Source organism: Miniopterus schreibersii (genome assembly GCF_964146895.1).
Source record: "Miniopterus schreibersii genome assembly, chromosome: 8".
Taxonomy (NCBI): Eukaryota; Metazoa; Chordata; class Mammalia; order Chiroptera; family Miniopteridae; genus Miniopterus; species Miniopterus schreibersii.
In genome coordinates, this window is record NC_138109.1 from 17,354,349 (window position 1) to 17,368,402 (window position 14,054).

A 14,054-nucleotide genomic window follows, 5' to 3' on the forward strand; every position below is an offset into this window, starting at 1 on the left:
TCAGGTACTACAGTTGGAACTTATCTTGTTTAATACTCATAGCATCCTTTGAAGTAGCATTTATTATTTGCAGTTTACTGGAAAAAAAGCCTAAGGTTTAATAAGTTAAGTCTCTATTTCCAGACACATAGCTGGTAAGTGGTAGAGTTGGAATTTGAATTTACTTCTATCTTATTCCAAAATTGTTGTTTGATCATCGTACCACGAGGCCTCCCAGCACTGTATAGGAAGAGGGGCTGTGTGCTACAGAGGAGAATTCAGGTTTCCACTCCCGTGATCTACATGCAGATCCGAACCCTGCCTGTGCAATCTGGGGCAAGTGGCTTTCAACTTCTCTGGCCACAGATACTGTCTCATTAAATCTTAACCGCAGCCATGTGACTTCTCCCCTCCCCCCCTCCCCTCCCCCTCATTTTTTTGCTGCTATTCTTATCTCTGTTTTATATTTGAGGAAATGTGGTAAAGGTGGAATAATGTGCCCAAGGTTACAGAATGGTAAGGGGCAAAGCCAGAGCTCAAGTCTGGTTTGGTGTTCTGTCCACCATTTCTCACAGCCAATTCCTAAGACTTGGTGCATCACAGGCAGTCTCACAGCTTTCAGGATGCTGGTTGAAAGCTTATAGGAGCAGGAGCCTCACCCTCTTCTGCTCTGTTTCTTTCTCTTCCCATAATCTCTTCCTCTTAGAAACCTTACTAAGGCAATATAAACATTTGCAATTCAAGAAGATTTATATGCAAAGCTTAAAAACTGCCCAGAGCACCCCGCAGAAGCCTGGGAACCTGCCTCCCATCCTTTGTATGAGTTTGTGCTATTACTCTGGCAGCATGGTGTAGTGGGTAGTTTTGAGAAAGTTCTTTCTGAACTTTTTTTCTTTATCAGTAAAATCTTGTAAGGTTGTTGTGAAGGTTAGAGATGATAAATATTCAAGAGCAGCAGGTAGAGCCTTACTAATTGGTAGCAGTTATTTATCCTGGCAGCAGAGTCTAATAGAAACCAGACTGGGAGTCAGGAGTCCTAAATCTACTATTCTCTTATTCTGTGACCTAGGGCATGTGAGGCACTTTCTCTAGATAGACTAGGTGATCTCTAAGGACTTTTCAGCTTTAATATTTGTGCTTTTAAAAATGAAAGTAATGTTTAAAAAAATAAACTGGACAGAATTATATGAAGTAAGAAGTGAAAGACCCCTGTCTTTCCCTATTCAGTACATTCCCAAGGTAATACTTGTTACCACTTTGTATGCTTTCCCTTTTCTGTGTATTTTAAATATATACAGGTACATGTAAGTATGTATATGTATATGTTGTGTGTACATATATACACATACACATTGTATGGTATGTTAAACACTGGAATCTAGAATTCATACTGTATTATGATTTGATCCTTTTACTTGCTTTGGGCATTTTTTCTTGTTAATACTTGAAGATTTAATATATTCTTTTGAATTAATGTTAAGTGGTCCCCTAGTAATTACATGTCATGATTTTTTAAAGCAAATATACACAGACAGTGTTGAGTTTTAAATTTTTCTTTTCAGGAAAAGAAGAAAAAGAAACATAGAGACAGGAAGTCATCTGACTCTGACAGCTCAGACTCTGAGAGTGACACAGGCAAGAAGGCAAGGCACACATCCAAAGACAGCAAGGCGGCAAAGAAGAAGAAGAAGAAGAAGAAGCACAAGAAGAAGCACAAGGAGTGAGGGTGCGGGGGAGAGGGGGGCGTTGAGAGAAGGGACCGGGGGCCTTGTGTCTTGCAGCCCTGGTTCCTAGAAAGACGCAGTAGTGAGAATATGGCCTCCCACCCCATGACTCTCTCCCATGGGAGATGGCTTCCTCTTCATGCCGCCGGCAGGTCTGGGAGCTAGATGTCAGAAGCATCTGCCTGAATGAGTTGTTGTTTCCTTATCACTCCTGGTCCATTTGCAAGTGATCCCTGCAGCTCATCCATCCATTCACCCAACTTCCTCCATTCAGCAGAGGTCCTGTTACCCTCTCCAGCTGCCACTGCCAGAGCCTGATTCCTGCACAGGAGTCCAGGCTAGAGCCACAGTTAACTGCTGTGGAGGTGAGTCTGGCTGTGGTTGGAGAACAGTGAGTGACCCCTCCCTGCTGGTTTGCCCTGGGCTGATTGGTGGGTGATCTCTGCTACATCCAACACTGGGCAGATGGAGGGAGCCTGGAAGTCTGAGGGAGGACATGGTAAGAAGTGGTGCTCACTCTTTCCGTTCCCCCTAATGATTCTACTGTGCTAGAAGTGACAGCCAGTGCCTGCAGCCAGAAAACCATCGTATGCAGTGACTGAGCTTGTGTATGACATTCTGCCAGACCACTGAACCAGACAGCTCAAGCCAAGATCATTGCTTTACTTCGTGTTTACTACTGTGTGAGTCAATTGGTTCCACTTCAGGTTTCTGCTTAAATGCCTGGCACTAAATGGAAATGTGTTTGGTTTTAAACTTATTGAAAGTTCTTATTGCTATAATACCTCTTTCTAGGTAACTTACAGACTTAGAAGTCACCAAGTCTACATGAGTTGACAGAAGGACATTCAATATGTAACCTTAGACTTTGGAGAGAGGCCTGGCTGAGATACAGAGCCATATGTACTAGCAAGTCACAGCCTTCTTAGATCACTAATAAGCTCTCCCTTCTGTAATGTTCAGATGACCTCTTCCCTCTGAGCTGATTAGAGAACAACTGAGAATTTATAACTCAGTAATGGCCTGGGCATAGGTGGGAGCTCAGCAGTCATCTTGGCCAGTGGGCATTTTCTCCCACTTCCATGGAATAAGCCTGGGTCCTTTGTCCTGATCCCTGATTCTGGAGAGAGACCACAGCATTGCACAGAGAACAACTGTCCATCCTGAGGGCATTTAATGCAGATGGGCCTGAGGAGGTGATAGTTCAGTAGCCAAGCCTGGGGAAGCCCTGCCACTGATTGATTATTCCAGGTTGGACTAGCTCATTTGGCCATGGAGAGGAAGTAAAGGCAAGGTGTAGTACAGCTGTTACATTATTGTACCTGTAAGGTGGTCAGCTACCGCTGTCCCCGAGACTGTCCATTTCAGTCTCATCCAGTGCTTCTTCCTGAGTTACTTTCAGGCAGGTGTGCATTTCTGCCCACTGCCCACTCTGACACACTGAAACTGAGACTCCCAGAGTCATGTCACCAAAGGCAAAAGGGCAACTGGGTGGCCTTGGCTCTGCTTTATTGACCTCAGAGCACTCTTGGGACGCAGTTAAAAAAACAAACACAATGGGAACTGGAACTGAATCCAGGATGGTGCACTTGACCCCAGAAGAATTTCCCCAACCAAGGCGGATTTATACAAAATGCCAGAGGAAAAAATGAGGCAGTCTGGTGCTGAGTCCAGGGCTAGCCAGAGGATCAGGTTTGGCAGAGGAGAAGTCAGTGAAGCAGTGGGCAGGTCATGCCTCTTTCTCGTAAGTGCGAGTACAGACTGCACTGCCATGGGTGAGTGTCTGGAAGGAAAGAGAGTCAGGTTAGGGTAGGGGTGTGGGAACAAACATATTGGAAGCACTCCATTCTGATGGGGAGAGCCCTGTGCCTTCATCCTAATCTTCATTTATTGACTACCTACTATGTGCCAAGTGCTTGACATATATTTTTTTCTAATACTTACAACAGAGGTCTTTAAGTTATGCATATAACCCCTCTTTTAGAGATTTGGGAAAATGAGTTTTGAAAGAGGAAGTAACTTGGTCAAGATCCCAGTGTTTCTCTTTCCCTTGTACCATTTTTCTCCCTCATCCTTAATGCCTAAGATGGTGCCTGGCATGTAGTAGACAAATAGGTGAATACAAATATCCAGAGACTCTAGGGAAAGACTGTGCTAGACCACCAGCTTCCTCTCCTTCCCTAACTTGGGGTAGTCCCAGGACCAGAGTCCTGAGCCACCACTACCCAGCCTGGCATTGTTGAGACAAGCCTGTGGTCTCATCATAGCTGATTGCCCAGTGAGTATTTGGTCCTGCATGTCACATTTCTACCAGAGGTGGGCACCTCATTCTTAACTCTGCAGGGACCCTGCTCTGTGTGAGTGCAAGAATGCAGTGAGCAGGTTACACTACCCAGGAAGGTCTGCCGTGAAGACACGGAAGTGAAAACCTGTGGCCCTATGGAATTAGGAGGTGGAGACCAAGGGCAGCTGCTATCTCTGCCCCTGGGTCTGTTCACTCAAGTCTACCTTCTCTAAGTGAAGTCCCCAGGTTTGCCCCTAAACAGACAGATCTGCCAGCCTAGTTGTCACTTCCTACCCAGTCTGTATGCAGGTACTTGCAGGCCAGGCTTGAAAAGCACTGAGAGTAGGCAGGGCTGAAAGGAGGTAGGACGGACTATTCCCTCAGTCAGTGCCCCACAGGTCACCAGCCTGTTATTGCCCAAAGGCTTTACATGTGGCAGCCTAGTCCTAGGGAGGAGAGGGAAAAGGGAATGCTGTGATAGGAGGTGGGAACCTTTTCCTAGGGACTTGGGATCAGATCTGGCCCTGCTATCTACCTCTATGGGGTGAGGCAAGGCAGCAACACAGAAAACTAAGGCTGTGGAGCACCTGCCATCTTCTCCATGTCAGTGATGCTCTGTGTCCACTGCCTCATTCAGACTTCCCAGCAGCCCTCCGGGGTTGGTGTTACCAGTACCTTTTTTACATTTGGACTTAAAGGTGACTTGTCTGAAGTCTCACAGCCTGTTAGCTGAGATTTGAACCTAGGCTTGAGGTGTAAGTCCAAAGCACTACACATAAAATTCCCACCCAACACCACCCCGACCTGTTCTCCATCCTCCATGGTCCCAGCTTTCAGTGCTGCCGGGGGAAAACCTTGACTCTTCACAACAGGCTTGGCTGAAGGGGCAGCAGTAGTAACTGGCCAGGCAAGGCTCCAAAGTTGTTTGTCTTACCAGGATGAGTTTTCCATCAGTGAGTTCTCGCACAAGTGTTGTTTCTTGCCCGTCCCATTTCTGCACATGGACAAGTTTGCCTCCATCCAGTGTCACAGTGGACTGTGGAAACAGGGTAGAGGCCTGAGCTGTGATCTGAGCCAGAACTGAGGGACAGCATGGGGTCTGGTCAGTGGGCCACAGAGGACTCAGCCTCTGGCCTAAACTAATGATGGTTCTAGGCCCAGAGCTCAGGCAGCCCACCTCCAGCCTTTCCCTGCAGGATGTCCAGCTCACCTCCAGCCTCTGCTCCACTACTGTCTGGCTGGGGGAAGGGCCTTCAGGTGCTGGGCAATTAGGAAGAGGCGGGCAGTATGGTAGAGCCAGAGAGCCTGGCTCTGAGAAGTACCACCAGTGTTCAAGACAGGCATTTATCTCGTACTCTAGGTGATGCCACAGCCCCAGTGCCCCTAAGATATAAGGGGTATGTACCAACCTATATTCCTGTGAAAGACTGGTGAGGAGTCCTGAGACTCTCCAGCCTAGTGGTGATCACATGTAATGTCTAAAAGACCCTTGGGGATAGGGGGTATTGGAAAATTAGACTTCCCACCCTGTATTCCTACCCCTCTTCTTGGTCCACATTATGTCACCCCTTCAGCTGACAAAGTGGTCAGCACTGCCAGGTCCTGGGACTGGGTGCCCTTGGAGTGTTCCACAGCCCTGGCCAAATGCCCACTTAGTCTTCCAGGTGCTACCAGCCTGTACCAGCTGGTTCTCACTTGGCAGCTCTCCCAGGTCTCTCCTCTAGGAATTTGGGGGTCTAGGCCAGGCTAATGGACCCTGAATGAGCAGAGAGCGGTAGGAGAATCTGAGGTTGTGTACATGTGTTTGGCGATGGGGGAGGGGGGCAAGTTATGTGTCCTTACCACCACCTTACTACTCATTCCCATTCCCTTAGTTTTTGCCCACTCAGCAAATTATTTTTAGCCAGGCATCCCAGAGAACTACTGTTGTGTTTAGTTGGGATTCTTGCCCCTCAAGAAGGTAGGGTAGTTCAAGGAGGTATAGGCATGGTAGGGGCAGCCACCTTCCAGGTAGGCTGCCATCCTTGGGCACCATCCCAGCTCTGTTGCCAGCCTCCGGTGATCCTGAGCTGGGTTCTGGCTTCCTCCACAGGGAAAGGACCAGACCCTCCCCTGTCCTTCCTGGGGGCAGCTGTGAGGAAGAGGAAACAGCTGAGGGGCTGAATGATAGGGTCTGGTGGAGGGATACTGCTGTAGGGACACCCTGTAGAGGCCAAAGCCGCTTAGTCCTCTGTCTTCCATGCCTAGCCCAGGGGAGGCCTGAGGCAAGCTGCCAAGAAAAAGCCACGCCAGGGTGATAGCCCTTAGGATGTGGACAAAGGCTTGGCTGGAAGACACTATAAACACACCCAAGACAATGCCCCATCCAGATCACAGCTTGTCCTGCCTGTGGACTGGCAGCATTAGAAATACTTCCTCGGGGCCATTGGCCATGCCCAGGAGGTAGAAGTTGGGGAAGAGGAAGCATCTGAGTAGGTTTCATTCACAGCTTGTCCCCAGCTGCTTCCCTTGCTGCCGGAGGCCAGGATGACCTCTAACTCAGTGGAGGGCCCTGACTTCTGGGCATCATTCCTAAAGCACTTGAGGTAACAGCCATGGCCACACCACTCCCCCATCTATGGAAGGGGAAAGAAACCCAGAGTTATTGCATGCCATGCCCAAGGTCACCTAGCCAGAGCTGGAGTAGACACTGAGGTCAGAAGAACTGGCTCTGCTGCCCACTCCCAGAGGCAACTGGTAGATGCTTCCCAAGAATGGAGGAGGGAAACGAGGACAGGAATAACATGCATTTATATAGCACTGGAACATTCCAGCATGACAGACTTTATGGCCCTTGTTTATTTCAATTCCCCACTGCAATAATGGCTATAAGACTACCAGCTCATTCCCTTTCAGGGTCTCGATGTCCTCCATATCCCATGCCCCCTGTCTTGACTCACCTTGCACTTCCTGTCATCTGCTGTTGTCTCATCAAACTCCACCCCCAGCTTGAAGCTGACTTCTGTGTTCTTGAAGGTGCTTTGTGTTTTTATAGTGATAGTGTCTCCATTTATTTCGATGATTGTGGTAGGCTTGGTCATATTGGCCACCTGCCTGGTAGCAAAACCCACACCTGAAGGCAGAGGGAAGGTTATAAGAATATGAGTTGAAGCAGAGAGAGAGGATACAAGGAGCTCAATGAACAACTCTTAAGCCGGATGTGGGAAAGAGGGAAGAAGAGGATGAGACCTTTACAAGACTTGGATGGTCATTTTTTTTTATTCAGTCATACGTGGTGAAGAGACACTAATGATCCCATTAGACAGATGAGACTTAAGGGACAGGCATGCCACAGCAGGCCCTTGGCAGAGCTGAGATTAGAATGTTACTAAGTGCTTTCTGTGTGGTAAGAACTGTACATGTGTTATCTCATTCAATCCTTCCAGTCTTCCTGAAGGGTTGATGTATTATCTCTACTTTACAGATGCAAAAATTGAGATAGAGTTGAAGCCCAGGGTCACAAATCTGAATTGTTTGACTGCAGAGCTCACTTAACTGCTCAGCTACAGAGCCTCTCGGGCTGGAGCCCAGGCTCCTTCCAGGGCACCTGAGCAGCTTTCAGGCCACATGCTAAGGAAAAAATGTGTATTTTGCCTTCCAAGGCCTTGGGATAAGAGGTCTACCTTTGGAAGTTTCTACCCTGAGATGCACTGGTGCTTTTGTCCCCCATATATGGCAACAAGACATTTTCAAAGTCTCTTATCCCAGATCTAGGAGGTAGACAAAGGGTGTGTTTGTCTCACTGTACAGATTTAGAAGAGGCCTAAAGTGGTAGTGCAGTCAGGACTCGAATCCAGGTCTCCTGGCTGTTAATCTAAGGCTGGATAGGGAGCCCCCTCCTGACCCAAGCATAGCTTTCCTGGGTGCCAGTGTCCTGCAAGAGAGTGCTGAACGAAGAGCTCTTAGGCAAAGTCTAAGGTGTGTTCCTGCGATCTGTCCTTTTGCCTCCAACCTCCCCTCATAACTGCCTGGCCCTTCTGCCACCCAGCAGCCTATGCTGAGCTGTCCTCCAGGGCAGGGGCGAGGCAGGAACAGCCCAGTGTGGTGAGGTGTGAGTAAAGTCCCCCAACATGCCTGGCTACATAGTGCTTGTTGGCAGCTTGGTACTTACCCCGTGCCCTCCATGGGTTAGTGTACTCTAAATGCTAACAGCCCTGAACAGTGGGTTTTATTAGCCCCACTTACAAAAGAGCCTCAGACAGTGAAGTAACTTGCCTAAAGTCAGAGTCTAGGCTCCAGAACTGTTTGTTATTCCTGGCCCATTCTGCCTCCTGTGATGTGTGTCCACAATCACTGGTACTGCCTTTGCCTCCGGAGAATCCTTGGTCTAAAACAACGGGCACAGTCATTCTCAGCAGCTATCATGTAGCTGGCCCACCCTGCCTGGCCCGTGAGGGACTTTGGTCTCACCCCCTGCTGTCAGAGTGAGTCAAGCCAGTTCCACTGGGCAGCAGAGAGCTGGGCCTTATCACTGCACAGGGAGTTCTGTTTGCCTAGGACCTACCTGGAGGAGTGGAGTGTTTGAGGAAGGAATCTTCTGGAGAGGGAGGGAGGGACTAAGCCAGGAAAAACTGAGAAAGAAATGACCGACAGAGTTTAGGAGACTTGGGAAGAGGTGGATTCTACTTAGACGTGAAGTTGAAGCTACTTACTGAGAGACCTGAGGAAGGGCCTTTCTATCAGTACAACAACAAAAGCAGATCGGCCGGAGCCTGTTGCCCAGTGGTTAGAGCATCGGCCTGCGAACTGAAGGGTTCTGGGTTCAATTCCAGCCAGGGGCACATACCTCTCAGGCTTGATCTCGGCCCCGGTCAGGGTGCTAGCAGGAGGCAACGAGTCAATGTGTCTCTCTCACATCAGTGTTTCTGTTTCTCTCCCCCTCCCCCTCCACTCTCTGGAAAGCAATGGAAAAAAATACCCTTGGGTGAGGATTGAAAAAGAAAAGTAGATTGGATGTACTCTTAGCCCCCTAGTCCACGCTGGGGCAAAATAAGGGAGCAATGGTGGTAAGGATGTTGCTGCTCACTTCAGGGACCAGGTTTTCCACTGGAATGCCTGCTGTGGGAGGCTTGAGAGGAGGAACTAACCCTGGGCAGTCCAGCTGCCCAGGACTCACTGGACATAGTGCCCAGGATAAGACAGGCCTCAGAACCTACAAGTGTGGTCCCTATTTCAGGAAAGAGTTAGGAACAGAGGTGAGAGGTGCCTAAAGTGGATCTATCTCCCTTCTTCAAATACCTGCCGAAATCCAGCCCACCTTCCCTGGGAGGGAGGCATGGAACGTCCGTAGCTTGACTATGATTAACATTCCAGTTTTCCCAGTCCCGGCCTGGAGATGTAGGATAACCTCATAGCTGGGGGAATTTCAGGTCATGGTATCACACTCTCCAAAGAGGCAGCACCAGGAGGGGAAGGGCTGAGGTTGATCATTAGATAAGTATTTTCAACCACTCCCACCCCCAGGGCCCATATGGGAACTGATCTGGGTTGCAGATCTAGAAATCTAGGTTTTCTGCTCTGCTGTGGAATTTTTATGACAAGCTTCTACTTTCTCTGGGTCTCAGTTTCCCCATCTGTTGAACTAAGCGAGGTATGGGGATCTCCAAGGACCTCGCCTATAAGATTCTTTGAATTTTTACACTTCTGCATCCCAGCACCACACTCTCCTAGAACAAAGACCCCACCACCCGCCTTTAATAGGTCTTGGCCTTGCTCCAAGCCCCATTGCTGCACCCTGGAAGTCCAAGGGCTTTCTCCACCGGGCCCCTCCCACTGAGTGGCTAGACCTTGGGTTGTAGCTGATGTTGGGGCCTCTTGCCCCACCTCACCACTAGGCTCACTGACAGTGGCTAAAGCCTGGTACACACCACTGCAGGACAAGGTCAGAGACTGGCTGGTGAGAAAGGGAATCCTCCAGGGGAAATCCTTTTTCCTAAACCAACATGGAGAAGCAGGGTTTGTTGTAACTGTGTGGGCTCCTACCTCTCCTATCCCATCACTGGGGTTACCCATCCCTCCTCCTGGGAATTACCTCCTTCTGCAGGCCATAGTACACTCCCTATCCACACCATTCCCTTTCTGTGCTCACCATTTCCAATTCCTAAACCACCCGGGCTCCTGTTCTTTTCCTCCCCTAGCTAGCCTCTCACCTTGGATCAATGCTCTCTTTTTATCCAAACCCTCCACAACATATACCCCTCTTCCCGAAAAGCACCTCAACCCCACATGGACCGGCAGGCACAATTGCCTCCTTGAGCCTTGCTACCTGGATATCCCTCTCACCATGTTCAGACCATAAGAGCCCCCTCCCAGGCCTCGCATGCCCTAGCCCAGGCTGCCCCCTTCTCTGCGTCCCCTTACCCCCCAACCTCGACCAGGAGGGATGGAGCAGGCGTGCAGGGTACCAGCCAGGGCGGGAGCGCTGCGCCCGGCTGGGCACACGGCCAGCCCCTTCCCTGCCCAGCATCCCGAGCCCTGCTCACCGATGGACTTCATGTAGTCATCGAAATTCTTGCTTTCCACTAGCTTCCAGGTGCCTGCGAAGGCGTCCACCATGGTGAGGCTGGCCGAGGCTGAGAAAGAAGCGATAAAGATAAAGCTAGCGTGTAAGGACTCCGGGACCCGCGGCTGCCTGCCGGTGCCGCCGCTTTAAATAGCCCCTGCGTCACGTGACGAGGCGTGACCCCCCCCCCCCCCCCCCCCCCCGCTCCAGAAATAGGAAGCCCCAGGCTGGCAGCTCACCCTGCAGGGGCTGGCCGCCCCTCCCCCAGCCCGCTGAAGCGGAGTGGGCCGGCAGTGGTGCCAGGCTAGCCTGCGTCAGCGCGGGTGCCTGGCCTCCGAGTCCCTGCCCCGGGCTGGCAGGATGGGCCGTCTTCCCTGGCCTCAAGGCCTTCTTTGGAATCTGAGAAGGAAGCAGTTGGGGGCGCAGTGCCCGGGAGAGATGGGGCCCACGCCCCAGACATCTTCTATCCCCCCCAGTCCCTCCCTAGCTTGGCGGTATTAGAGGAGAAAGGAAACTAACTCGCCCTTGGTCTGATGCCCACCCCGGGAAAGCTCTGGCTGACTTCGCGGCACAGGCATCTTGGTCCTCATTTTACAGGTGAGGAGACTAAGAGGGGAACTGACAAGGTCGCAGAAAATGAGAGGGTGAATTGGAGCCCAGATTGCAAGCCTGGTTTAGCTGGCTCCAGAATCCGCGCTCTCCGGCCACTCCCCTCTGCCTGGTGGCCCGGACAGTCACCAGGGGCACCGTCGGAAGCAGAGCTGCCTTTGTGCCCTCCGCCTGCCCGCGAAAGCGTGACCCTACCGCCATGCCCGCCCCACGTGTGCTCGCCACTCCCTGAGGAATGTCTGCCGCGCGCCTCTCCGCCCCGCAGCCCAACTCCCCACGCGCCGGCCGCGGGTGCTCCAGGCTTTTCTGACCTCTGCGCGCAGCTCGGCATTCTCTGCGGTTCTTACCCCTCATCCCACTTCAGAGATTCTGTCCCTCGCCTGCCTGCTGCAGCCCCCACCTGCTGCCCTTTCTCTAACCTCTCCTCACCCAGGAGCTGTCAGTCACCCCCTTTAAGGAGGCTCTTGCGTGGTTGACACTTGACTGTTCACGCAGCACTGTTACTAATAGTAAGACCCACGTTGTATTGATGTTTACTGCATGCTGAGGGAATTAAGTACATTGTCTCACTGAACTTTTAAAACAAAGCCCATGATGTAGGTGTTAGACTATTATCCCTGTTTTACACATGAGCAAACCAAAGCTTAGAGAGCCATTCATTTCAGTTATTAAAGCACCTACTTTGTGCCAGGCCCTGGGTTAGGCTCTGGAGAGACAACCATGAATAAGACATACTCACATAGCTCACCTTTGGGTGGGCAGACAGAAAACTAGCATGGTGGCTTTTAAGGGGAGGCCTGGCCTGATCTAGGGGCTCAGGGGAGACTTCCCAGAGGAAGCGAGTTGTAAGCAAATTCCTGATAGAAGGCCCTGCATAAGGGAGTGGTGACCACCTGAGCTTCAGGCAGCAGAGGACAACTTAGGGGGACATGTAGGAGCTGCAGGCCCAGGAGCCCTGGGCTCCTGCCAACTCTGCCACACACTTACAGTGTGGCAGACCCCACTTGCTGGACCTCTGTTTCTCCACGTGGAAGCAGAGAACATCTGCTCCTACCTCCGTTTCCCTGACTGTCTGGGAAGGAGGCCAGGGAGGAAGAGCCCTCTCCCCCAAGGTCTCAGTTATTTTGGATAGTTCACCTGCCAGAAGACCCAGGGGTCTATTTCTGCCAAAGCTGCAGGGACAAGCCTCAGGGCTGGGCATGGAGCCCTGGTGACCTCACTGCTGGAGCAGGTTCCCCGGGGAGGAGGGGAGTGGGATGATTTCTAACTCAAGGTCACAGCCTTTAGACACAGGGCCTCCTCTCTCAAAGACTGAGTGGCTAGAAACCCAGGAACCAGAGCTGTCTCCCTACAAGGTCTTTATAATGCAGTGGTGGAGATCTAGGGCTGACAGATCTGAGTTCCAATTCTAATTCCATTGGGTTCTAGCTCTGTGGCTGTGGGCAATCCACTTAAGCCTCTCTAAGTCTCCCGTTCATCTTGAAAATGGAGGTAATGACAGTATTTACCGAATAGAGGTGTTTGGGGAATCAAACAAGATTATGTACTTAAAATGCTGAGTATGGTCCCACTGGTGTGGCTCAGTGGACTGAGCACGGTCCCATGCACCAAGAGGTCTTTGGTTGAATCCCAGTCAGGGCACATGCCCAGGTTTCGGGCTTGATCCCCAGTAGGGGGCGTGCAGGAGGCAGCCGATCGATGTTTCTCTCCCATCAATATTTCCATCTCTAGTTCTCTCTCCCTTTCTCTTTCTAAAAATCAATAAAAAATATTTTAAGAAATGCAGAGCATGGTAGGCTTAATAAGGTATGTTCACTCCTGCTGCTGCTATGATTACTATCTCCATGAGTTCTAAGACCTGGTCACAGCTCTACCCCTCACCTGCCGGCCACCCAAGGCAGATAGCCTTGCTTCTCTAAAACTCAATTTCTTACTCCTGAGACAGGATTAGAAACTGCTGCAGCTGTGAGGAATGGGCAATAGAGATCTTTGGGATGGGTCTAGGGGGATACTGCCAGAAAGCCCTTTTGCTCCCTCTTTTGGGCCCTGCCTATGTTGAACAGCATGGTGCTTGAGGAACTCTAGACAAACATGAGACCCACTGTTCTAGCTGCCCTACCCCCATCTCTCCACCACACTCAGACCTGAGTCACCAAAGTTGACTCCTAAGCTTCGCCCTATCTCCTTTCCACCTGGCTCTCAGCTTCCTAAGTTTGTACAGTCTTCTCATTCCTCCAATTACCTGCATCCTCCTTGCCCTGTTATGCTCACTACATCTGGGGAGAGAGGGGCAAGGGAAGAGAATATGAACCCTGTCCCATTCTCTACCCCCCTTCTTGTCCTTGGCAGATCCAGATGTGGATATAACATCTGGCAGGCAGCAGGACCAATCCCTGCCAAGAGCAGCATCTCCCCAGCCCTTGCCCCTATGGTGATATCACTGTCTCTGTTTCCACGGCAACCACAGGCTGGGAAGATAGAGGAGAGGAGAGATGAGTAACCAGGAGAGAGCCAATGAGATGGGCCGGCAGCACCGGGTGATCCATGGGGCCATAGGGAGGGGGAGAGGGAGGCCTACTCAGCATCTTCAGCTGTTCCCTCCACTGGGGGATGTATTGCTGGCACAGGGAGAGATGCCAGATTTAGAGGCCAAAGAAGCTGAGTGGGAGGCTTCACTGACCCAGGGACATGGAGGCCCCCTTTGCCCCTTTAGGGCCTCAGTCTGTGAATGCTGACCACCCCCACCCCACCCCCAAGTACCTGAAACCTGAAATTTTTCTCTTTGGCTGGTAGTGGTGGAGGGGCTCTGTGTCTCTGCCTGCCACAGAATCATCAGGTTTCTCCACACCTTCCCAATCCTCCCTTGGTGCCTGGTGTGTGCAGAAGCAGTATCTTTGGAAAGAGGCCTGGTTCTAAA

General features: G+C 50.8%; 2 protein-coding genes across 7 annotated transcripts in view; one reads left to right on the forward strand and one right to left on the reverse strand.

The window, feature by feature from the left end:
* The window catches only part of ZCCHC17 (zinc finger CCHC-type containing 17), a gene marked incomplete at its 3' end in the record, with an annotated part of 34,427 nt that extends 32,724 nt beyond the window's left edge, over positions 1 to 1,703 (forward strand). For both annotated transcript variants that reach the window (XM_081143591.1, XM_081143592.1), the window contains one exon: positions 1,542 to 1,703. In XM_081143591.1, coding sequence (XP_080999717.1) covers positions 1,542 to 1,703 — 162 coding nt within the window. The remainder of the gene's footprint in view (positions 1 to 1,541) is intronic.
* A 773-nt stretch (positions 1,704 to 2,476) lies between these two features.
* On the reverse strand, positions 2,477 to 11,564 carry FABP3 (fatty acid binding protein 3). 5 transcript variants are annotated; one of them, XM_081143597.1, is made up of 6 exons: positions 11,485 to 11,564; positions 10,768 to 10,927; positions 10,509 to 10,598; positions 6,927 to 7,099; positions 4,922 to 5,023; positions 2,477 to 3,486 (listed from the first exon to the last, which is right to left on the reverse strand). In XM_081143597.1, the coding sequence occupies exons 3-6, from the start codon at positions 10,579 to 10,581 to the stop codon at positions 3,433 to 3,435; spliced, it is 402 nt and encodes a 133-aa protein (XP_080999723.1). In that variant the 5' UTR covers positions 10,582 to 10,598; positions 10,768 to 10,927; positions 11,485 to 11,564; the 3' UTR covers positions 2,477 to 3,432. The 5 variants fall into 5 exon arrangements, with proteins under 5 accessions (XP_080999723.1, XP_080999722.1, XP_080999721.1 ...); XM_081143596.1 differs by having other exon boundaries at positions 11,449 to 11,523; XM_081143595.1 differs by lacking the exon at positions 10,768 to 10,927 and having other exon boundaries at positions 11,485 to 11,553.
* Between the last annotated feature and the right edge of the window lie 2,490 nt (positions 11,565 to 14,054).

Excerpts from the sequence above, each read along its gene's own strand:
- FABP3 (XM_081143594.1), bottom strand. The coding sequence starts at position 11,118 with ATGAGGACCAAGATGCCTGTGCCGCGAAGTCAGCCAGAGCTTTCCCGG. Across the intron at positions 10,599-11,069 it reads TCAGCCAGAGCTTTCCCGGG|CCTCGGCCAGCCTCACCATG; the intron begins GTGGGCATCAGA and ends CTTCTTTCTCAG. Across the intron at positions 3,487-4,921 it reads CTGATGGAAAACTCATCCTG|ACACTCACCCATGGCAGTGC; the intron begins GTAAGACAAACA and ends CTTTCCTTCCAG.